Genomic DNA, 10,272 nt, shown 5'->3' on the forward strand with positions numbered 1-10,272 from the left:
GTCTTGGTTACGCCAAACATGGGAGCCGAGGACATGAAGATGGTGTTTGACTTGGTGTTATCTCAGGCGCACGTGATCACGTTTGCAGAAAGAGCCTTCATGACTCACTTGTGCCTCGGGGCTCGGCATCCGCGTCTGGCCTCACTGAGGGGGCTTTTTATCTGGGCAGGCAGATATATAAAGGTGTTGTGCATAAACTCATATAAAGTGGAACAGAGTGGCGCGCAAACCTCCGGCAAGGTCGAGCTCGTGACCAAAGTAAAAAATAAATAAACAAATTAAAGGCTGAATTCGTGTTTTTCCATCCGTTTGTTATTTGCAGACATCTTGCTGGTTTGTGGAGAGTGACAAAATAAACTGACGGCGCCACTAGTATTCTATGGTGCACTGCACTTTACTGCAGCATTTCCCAACCTTGATTGAGCAAGGCACACATTTTACACTAGAAAAATCTCATGTCAAAGCACCGAAGAAAAATGACAGTTCAATTCAATTAACTCAAAGTGAAAGCTGGGACTGTTTCGTTGAACGCAATCCATGCCGTGACTTACTCTGAAAAATGTGGATTCACAGGCTAATTGTACCATCTGCCATCTCGTGGAAGAGCATTTCATTGTTCTTCTTGTCACTATATGTCACTGGCACAGAAAGATGAAAAAAGACACATCTTTAGTTTATGTAAATAAATAATAATTTTCGGACCTATAACTTAAATTGGATACTCGGTTACTTATTTTCATACCCAGCGCAAACCAAGTACAAAGCGCGGACTGACTGTATGTTAGGTGGAATTTTTGTAGATGCATACAGTTAAGAAGCGGGCATTTGCACTGCTACAGGAGTAAACACAGCTGACTTGCTGTCCAGCGAATGGGATCGCCTTCGAAGAGAGGAAAATCACATGGTCTACATGGCAGAAGCATAAACAGATTCACTGCAGTCCAAGGAGGAGATTGACGCACGCAAAGCATGTTTAAAAGGAATTGCAAGAAGATCTCCACTTGCAGAGGATGTCAAGTTAGCTGCTGTGAAGTGGGCACATAGAGACAGGTTTCTACGCCTATTCGTTGCACACTTCTGACATATTTATGAATAAAATACAATCTCATCTACCACACAAGTCCACTGAGCTCACAATCTGTCTGCCTGCACCTCGATCAAATCCACCAAAATCACGTTACATCACCTGCACCACAACTTAGACCTGCTTTTAGCTGGTCTAAAGTTTAGTCCTTTTTCTACCACCAAATTGTCAGGTGCACAGGGGGGGCGTGTAAAAGAAAACACCCGTGGTCCATCGAAACACTAAGCATGGTGCACTTTATCACCTGAGACCCGTTGCTCAAGTCCCTTTGTGTTGAAAGCAGTTGCCACAGACACAGCCAAGCATACACAGACACACAAACAAGTACACTTCAGCTACGGCAACGTCCCAATTTCAGGGTGAATCTGAACAGGATAGGCAAATGAGAATTAATTATAAAAACTTGTCTCTTAATGTATATATTTTGGGTTTCTGGACCCCTACAATTGAAAAATGTATATATTTTTATATATTTCTCCACCTTTACTTTTCTCAACCTATGTCAGTGATGACAGTGTATACATTTGGGGCAAATAGAGAAAGGTATTTGACATTTTGATTAAGATTTTGGGTACTTATTAGGCAGGAAAAAAACAGCAGCAACATGGGGGAACATATTCACAGAAGCAAGACATTCCCCATCGATGGCCTCACATAGAAGAAATGTTTGATGTTGTTGGCTACAAGATTATGGTGAATGTGCTGTCTTTTGCCAGGCTAAGAACCACCAGCTTCTGGTGTTCAAAGATCCTCTTTTATGAAAAAAAAAAAACATACAGGTAAGGTGAAATATTTTCAGTCATCACTGATTAACTTAACTGATTAACCATTTTAGGTTAGTCAGTTCACAAAGTTAGCAAAGATATGGGAACCCGTAGGCTGTTCTGTTTTTTTTTCCTGTTGTCAATATGAGCACGATGGAAGTTAATAAAAGAGGGAAAGTAGTTTGTGTACAGAGAACTTCTTTCTGCCAAGTCACCAAATGGGCATCTTATATGAATAACAATAAACAAGATTCGGTATTTTTGTACTTAAGTACATTTCTGTGGCAGTACCTTTTACTTTAACTTAAGGAAAGTGGCTTCACAAAAATGCTTATTTTTGTGGGTCTATATGCCTACTTAAGTAGGGAGTGAGAGTAGTTCGGCACCTATATATATATATATATATATATATAAAAATGACTGACGTGTTAAATTAACTGCGAGGTGGTTTGTCTAATAAAAACAACCAGGTAATTCAAATGTGCAAACTCTTACTAGTACTAGTCGTACTTTAACTTGCTGAGTGTGCATTTATAAGGCTACGCCACAAAGCCAACCATCATGGCGTCCGGATGACATAACGAGAAAGAACGCTTCTGGAATGCCCCCCGCCCCCTTCTTTAAAAAAAAAAAAAAAAGGTTGACTTTTCGCCCAGCTGAAACGAAACCGAGCCGCGTGTTCACGTGTTTGCCTCATTTGCATCTCATTTACATATGTAAACCAGTTTAGCCTATCGCACGAGTCCTGCTCGCAGCCAACAACCCCATTTGTCAGCCGGGCCCTCCACCGGAGCAAATGGGCGAGTCGGCCGCCGGTGGCCCCGCCCCCGCAGACACGTTGTCTCGGGAGAAGCAACACGGGCTACTCGTCGGGTCTCGAGACCTCCGCATTCGCTCCGAGCACGTACAGCACGTCTGCTCAAGCTCCGGGTCCGAAGCCGCGCTACATTCACGCTGCTGAACAAAGGAACAGGACCGGTCCGCTCCACAGTGGGAAGGTACGTGTCCGCTTCATATGGAACACACGTTCAAACATCACTGCCGGGGTAGGTAAAATTAATGTGATCATAATTATTTCCTCAAAACCCTCCAGAGGAATTCACGACGTACAAGACAAATGCCGGGTGTAGTAGGATTAAGATCAGCACGCGTGGTGTGGTAGTTTGAATAGAATCATTTCTTTCATTGTGTGTCTTTGTGTGCTTTCCTATTGTATAATCTCATCGCGCGTGTTTGCCAAATTTACGAGTGCCACCAATGAGGAAGTCTATTGTGTCTGAACATCTGCCGATAGGACCTCATTTACCTTTGCTTTTTGCCTGTGGTGAGGAAACATTATACTCGTTTTTGTTTGTTTGTTTTTTTTTGGTGTTTTTTTGCGTTTGTCTCCCTTTACACCCACCCACATCCCTATTGTATAATCTCATCGCGCGTGTTTGCCAAATTTACGAGTGCCACCAATGAGGAAGTCTATTGTGTCTGAACATCTGCCGATAGGACCTCATTTACCTTTGCTTTTTGCCTGTGGTGAGGAAACATTATACTCGTTTTTGTTTGTTTGTTTTTTTTTGGTGTTTTTTTTATGTTGTACATGTTTTGTAGATACAGTATTATGTGAAGTGGTGGGCGCCTCAATTGGAGGGCCCCACCTACACAGGTAAATGCAGATTTTGAATGTGGTCTTAAAGATATTGAAAATATTTAATCTTAGATATACAGTGGTTTTACTGTGTCATACTTTAAATACACCCAGGACATGTCCAATTTGATCCATGGTCAGGTGCGCAAACCAATCCGAAATGAAATTACACAAATAGTCACATAACCCAAGTCTCATTTAATGTCTCGTTAGGCATTAAAAGATCTTTCTCCATTTTGGTTCTTCCTAATTTATAGTACAGACATTGAGGATTATAGTGCAACATTATTGGATTAAATGAGATTAAACTATGTAGGCGGTGGCAAAGACTTCGACACAAGGGCATGGTGTAAATTAGTGTCCTCTGTAGTTATAAATGTCTCTTTGGCCTTGGAAGTGAATATTTTACGGTTTTCTTCTTCCTAAACTGCAACATCAATTCATTTCTTTCTCACTTGTCCATCGCAGCTGTTTGCCCTGTTGCGCAGCAACCCGGCCACTGCCCAATCATTTTCTAAGGTCCTTGTATGTGTTTTTCAGTTTCCCTACTTTTGTAGCTTCTGGGGAGGTTTGCTCCACCCCGTCACTTGCGAGATAAGATCAGAGGGGACAAAGAACCAGGGAGCAATTAACTCTTTTCCAAAAAAAAAAAAAAAAAAATCACAGGAAGTGAGAGGCCTGGCAGATGCAAAAGCATTCTCGCCTACCCCAAAATAATCCTGTGTGCTCAAAATGTTTCTCTTGCTTCCTGCGCATGGCGAGAACTCTTTTTTTCTTTTGTTATTACCAAATCTGAGGGTCACTTGTGTTGATAGGGTGAGGTGGTGTCGGGAGGGGGTGGAGTTCAACCGTCTGAGCCACTGGTCACCATGGTGGCAGACCCCGAGCCCCCTCCTTGAGAAAACATGCAATGTTTATGAATGAGTGCAGAGCAAGCAAGCAGCTGGAAGGCCTGCTGACTGAGGCCGAATGTGTCAGAACTCTCCCGTTTGTCCACTTGTGATTCTGGGATGTCACCATGACAATGATTTGGAAAATTAGTGTGATGCACAGGACTGCTGTGTGGGCTTTTGGGCGATTGCCAGACGCGTCTATGTGTTTACAGGGTCAGGTGTTAAAGTCTGCAAAACAAACAGGTGAATATGGTCATCACCATCTGCTTAAGGTGCCTTTATATTCATGTGAGTTGGATATGAGGGGTCAATCGATCCAGTTTTAATCTTCATGTCGAGCACTATTTGGTTTTATCCTTTACAGTAAACCATAATTTACTGTGTGTGTGGGGTGGGGGAATAAACATTCCAGACCCACCCGCAATAGATGCAAATCCACAATGTACCATATCAAACCTTTTTAATAATTGTACCCCCACATTACACACGATAAACACATTTTATTTTAGCGCCCGTTCTCACTCTCATTCGCAGTTCTGGAAATAAGAGAGCTTGCTTCAAGCCGTTTGTCTTGAAGTTTCCTGTGTAACTAACACATGAAAACAGAAGAGCGTGAAACATTGTACATTTAAACGCTAAAATGTTCGACCAAACCATATACTGTAATTTCCTCTCACGTCCACGAGTACAATGCTAACAATGCCAAAATGCCATACACTGGCATGGAAATTATCATAGCCGTTACAGTCATTATAAACCTTCCAAATTCTTCCAATTAGGGTTCTATTTCAAATGGTCAGTGCAGAAAATGCACCAACAGTATGATTCAGCCTCTCGTTCGCTCTGGAACGGGCAGTGTGAAGGAAAGGAGGAAGTGACGTTACACCTTTAATGGGCTGATCTCGAGTTGACTGCAGGCTACAAAGTATGAACTGCTGGTGATCAATTTTTGTGATGGGCAATGAAAGACATTAATGGCCATGTCACATACATCCGACAATCTCACACGCCGTGGAAATCGGCCGATCACAATTGGTGGCTGATCGATCACAGCACCACTACTTCCAACAACTGCTCCTTGAATACGCACCAAGCAGCAACACATACAAATAGAGCAATACAGGGATATATTCTCTCTGGTCTGTGGAAATGACTATTGGCGACCTCCTCTACAGTCTTTTAGTTCTTAATTACAATGCATTTCTTCAGGTAGAGCTTGGTGCTTTCCGGCATGTTGCGGTAGTACACGAAAAGACTCAAAACTCAAAAGTTAGACTGTCTGCATACTGCACAGACCCATTAAACAAAACACTGCCGAAAAATCGTCGTGAATGGTGAACATGAACAGCGATACAGCGGAAGAACGTTGTACCGTTTTATGATATTAACAACAACTCTCTCTTTCAGGTCAGTGATGGTCAATTGTAGTTAAAACCTGCAGCCAAGGATGTCTGCTACAGATTCGGACAACTCCATTGACTGGCTCGCTAGCGACACTGACGACAGCACCAGCGAACAGGAATCGGAGAGGACTCTCAACCAGTCGGATGCTGCTTCCACTGACAGTCGCTGGAGCCACGAGGCGTCCACAAGGGGGCCTCCTTCCTGCTGCGCGGAAACATGGGGAAGGAACTCCATTGAACTGTGTAAAACACAACAAGGCGAGAAGACGAAGCGACGCCACAGCTTCACTGAAGAGGAGGGAGGACGGCTCATTTCCAGTCAGTCCGAAAAGGGACGACTTTTCACCCGAAAGGTGAGCACCTTCCCGAATCACATTGGACTCCCACGGGTTGGTGTCAGCAAAACTGGGCCGTGACCTCTGACCAGTATCAACTGCCTGACGTTTTCACAAGTGTCTCATGAATGACATGATGCGTGGTAAAGACCCACTTCAACTCACCAGTGTCAGCAGAATTAGTCATCTTTTCTGCTATAAATCCTATCGGTAGAACAAGGGGCGGAGACACGGGGCCTGAGTCATGTCTAGCAACTGTTAACCGTTTCAACTGAACAGCCATTAAAAGCCTCACTTTAATAAATTTATTTCACAGTTCAGCTCGCCCAAGCACAGGTTGGAACAGTTAATGCCGATCGAGCTTGTGTTGACATCCCGTTTTTGTGAAGCCTCGATTGTCATCGCTATGTCCGGCTCATAAACAGAATGACAACATATCATCACAACACAGTAATCAACTAGAAGAATCCAATGGCGTAATTAAAGGAGAGGACGCCCACAGAGAACATGTAGTATTGTGGGTTCTTTCTTCCTGGCATGAAGATTGTTTGGTTTGTTCGATACATTTTGAGATTTTAACATTGCTTTTCTATTGTTGCATGGCAGTGATAATTCTCTATTGAACTATTGACAGACTGCAGTGGGTCTAGCTCCACCTTTTTGGAACCACATCACTGCAGTCGGTACTTTCCCCTTAATTCTAGCTTCGATTTAAATATCATATAGAGCAAATAGTTCAGGTCTGCAAGGGGAAAAGATCAATTTTCTATGCCAACAAATTACTATGCCTATCCCTGACCCCAAACGCAAGGGTGCCAAAATTGTGGAACTCTCTCATGTCAGATTATTTAGGCAACATTTAATTGAAACGCAAACTGTATTGTTTTGTGTGAGGCTTAAGACACTAATTTCAAATCATTGTCTTATTGTTTTCAGTGCATGGAGCTGCAATGTTATATTCAGCCACTGTCATCAATCCTGAATGGCCTTCGGTCAGGGAGATACCGAGAACGTAAGTCTCCTGTTTGATGTACTTTGTGTGTGTGCGCTTGTTTTAATGAATCCATACCACATATTTAACCGGAGAGCAACTCTCTCACAATGGCCTCACGTATGGGGGTGGGGAGGCGGGGGGGGAACACATTTGAAGTTTTTTTAGCAACTCGACAACAGGCAATGTCACACTTCAGCCATCGGTGTAAATGAAATGCCTGGCGAAATGGGAGCGAGAACATAGTGTACCACATTTGTACGGGGCGAGAGCCGCTCTTAATTATTGTACTGATAGGCACCGAAAAGGCCTCTGCAAGGAAAGATAGCGTCATGTTCAGACAGCCTGTTCACTCTCTGATCTCAAAACCTTATGTGACCCTGCACTCCCAAAACCTCGTGTGACCCTGCACTACCCGGCCTCGGAGAGAGGAGGAGTCTGTTTTTGATCACATAAACACACACCACACACACAAATGCACGTTTTACGCACGCCATCTGTACCGCACACTTTGCTGTGTCCCGCCGTCAGCTCGGCTCATGTATTACAACATTCTCCTTCTCTAGGACTCAGCAGTTTCCAAGAGAGTGTTGCCATGGACAGAATCCAAAGGATCCTGGGTGTTCTACAAAACCCTTACTTGGGGTATGTGTCCTCAATTTACATCTAAATACTTGTAACACTTGCGACAAAGCGCTTTTATTTTCACTTTGCATATGTTTGTTTATATTGACTACATGGACAAAAATACTAGGGGCACTGCAGTATATTTTGGAAAGACCGTCTAAGAATTTGGAGTGCACCTGTGGGATTTGTTGTGAATTTGTGAAGTCAGAGGTCACTTGGACCCAAGAGCGCACCTGGCTCACACACTCGGTTCTCATTCCAAAGGTGTATGACGGGGTCAAGTCCTCTCCACACACAAAATTCATCCGAGCATGAGTTTATGGACATGGCGGGCCTGCTGTAAACTGTTCCCACAGATTTGGGAACATAGAATATTCCCAAATTTCTTGAAGGATTCAGATTTAGGGAGAAATAATGGATTGATCATTTTCTCCATTAAGTGGAGATACACATCAAGTGGACCGTTGCTATTTGCGGAAATCCACGAATAATGGAGGTCACCAAAGAAGATACTTTGCCATTAAAAAAAAAAAAAAAACGCAAATACTTTTCCATGAATAGGAGGGGACAAGTTAAAAAAAAAGACAATCTATGAATTTGCAAATGCTGAACCGAGTGTCAAAAAACATGTTTGCCCCGCTGCGAAACTAAATCCTAAGTACTATTTAGCATTACACGATTCCTGGAAACTTCTAGAAACTGTGATTGACCACCCTTGATTCCAACATGACTGCAACACATGGCACACAGCGGGTTATAACCCCTCCCCCCCCCCCCCCCACACACACACACGTTGAGCATACATTTACTGCAGAGACTGCAGGGTCTCGCTGCAGTCGGGCATCTCGTTAAAAATGAATAAGGCTCCATGTGGGAGCGGCACTCTAGCCTCTGCTTGATTAGATGCAATCATGGCGTGTGAGTTCACCGTTCCTTAAAACAGAGCATTTCTGTACATTTTAACGCTATTGTACATGTGTAGCATAGAGTTTGTTTATGTTACTGGCTATTCTGTTTTTTTTTCTGTTTTTTTTTTTTTTTTTACATATCATGAGGCATACACTTGCACAATCTAATCCGATCCGATACAAGAGTCTGTCCAAAATCTGAATCATCCAAAGACAACAATGTTTCACTTTGGACTTCACTGAGAGGCATTTCTATTGTTTGGCACGTCTTTAGTTTCAAGAGAGATACGCTATCCGCAGTACTTTATTTGTTGCTCTGGGAAAGGTATGTTGTGACTCAGTGCAGCAAAGTACAAGATGTACAATAGACGTGACTAAGAGGAAAAATGTTGACTGAAAGGCAGATATCTCCAAATGAATTTGGATGGGTTTTTTTCCCTCTGAAAAACAAAGCAAAGGAGGATTGAAAAGAAAGTCCGAATAACAAGATAACAACATAGATGCTTTTGGGTGGACAATGGCCGAATGTGACAACATATAGCTCAATCAGAAAAATATCTTAATAAAGTAGACTGTAAGGTGTGTTTATGAGCATAAATATATTGCTGAAATGACGACCTCTCAAAAAATGATCTTTGGAAAGGCAGAGGTTTGGATACAGCTCTTATTTTATCTCTACTAGACCGCGCAGACAGTACCTGATACACAAACGGATGATGCTAAACCCTGTGATAATCATACATAAATATCTAAAAACATCCAAAAATTATTTTTAAAAAACACTGGGCTTTTTGCAACCAAGACCAAATAAATATAATCACTACCCGAGCAAAAATAAATAAAAAAAAAACAAGAAAAAAAAAACCCTTTCCCTGTCCCTAATTGCTTTATGCAATCATATTCAAATGAGCTACTAGTAGCACTTTTGAATCAAAAGCAGCAGTTCCGTAACAATGCATGTGATTACTCAGACTGTCTAAGAATGAAAGAGTGACTTAATTAGCATACTGCATGCAACGTGCTGCCATTGCTGGTGCTCTGACATCGGCTTAAGTGAGCGCACACTAATTGGTGCCTTCAGCTGCCAGCTGCCGCCGTCATCGGGGAGACAAAGAGTGGGTGTGGCAGCCTCCCTGAAGATAGTCTGGGTCAAGGCTAGAGGGTGGATGTAAATCCCCTCTTGCCCCCCGCCCCCACCCCCGTCCTCCCTGTGCCGTCTCGGCGCTGCCAGCTGGCAGCTCCAACAGCTACACAATGGCAGATAGGATCAAAGTGACTTTTAGCAGTCACTGTTACAGATAATCTTTCACATGAATTTAACATGCTCTGAAAAGAGTAAGGAAAGAAGGTGCCGATCATATGACACTGGCTAATCCCTGCCCACCATCTGGTTTTGATGGGCTGGAAATTAAAGGGCCGCCACGTTCTGCCTGCCTCCGATGAGAAATGCGTCACGGCCACTGGTTTATTTTCATGGTGACGCTGTTGGAAAGCATCGCGGCTTTGGTGCTTTAAATTTAGAGGCTAGTGGAACTGTTCTACACGAGGCCACGTGTGAGAGCCAAACATGTGAGAAATGTACCAAGGAGAATTTTCCTCCCCACACACACACACACACACACACACAC

The 10,272-nt window shown here is 43.1% G+C and overlaps 1 protein-coding gene across 1 annotated transcript in view; it reads left to right on the forward strand.

Annotated features, from left to right (window-relative positions):
* Positions 1–2,700: 2,700 nt before the first annotated feature.
* Positions 2,701–10,272, forward strand: part of ciartb (circadian associated repressor of transcription b) — a 10,573-nt gene continuing 3,001 nt past the window's right edge. Inside the window, exons 1-4 of the mRNA XM_019875998.1 lie at positions 2,701–2,846; positions 5,788–6,136; positions 7,055–7,130; positions 7,676–7,754. Of these exons, the coding sequence (XP_019731557.1) occupies positions 5,828–6,136; positions 7,055–7,130; positions 7,676–7,754 (464 nt within the window). The 5' untranslated portion in view covers positions 2,701–2,846; positions 5,788–5,827. The remainder of the gene's footprint in view (positions 2,847–5,787; positions 6,137–7,054; positions 7,131–7,675; positions 7,755–10,272) is intronic.

Source organism: Hippocampus comes, unplaced genomic scaffold (genome assembly GCF_001891065.2).
Source record: "Hippocampus comes isolate QL1 unplaced genomic scaffold, H_comes_QL1_v1.1 scaffold142, whole genome shotgun sequence".
NCBI classification, from domain to species: domain Eukaryota; kingdom Metazoa; phylum Chordata; class Actinopteri; order Syngnathiformes; family Syngnathidae; genus Hippocampus; species Hippocampus comes.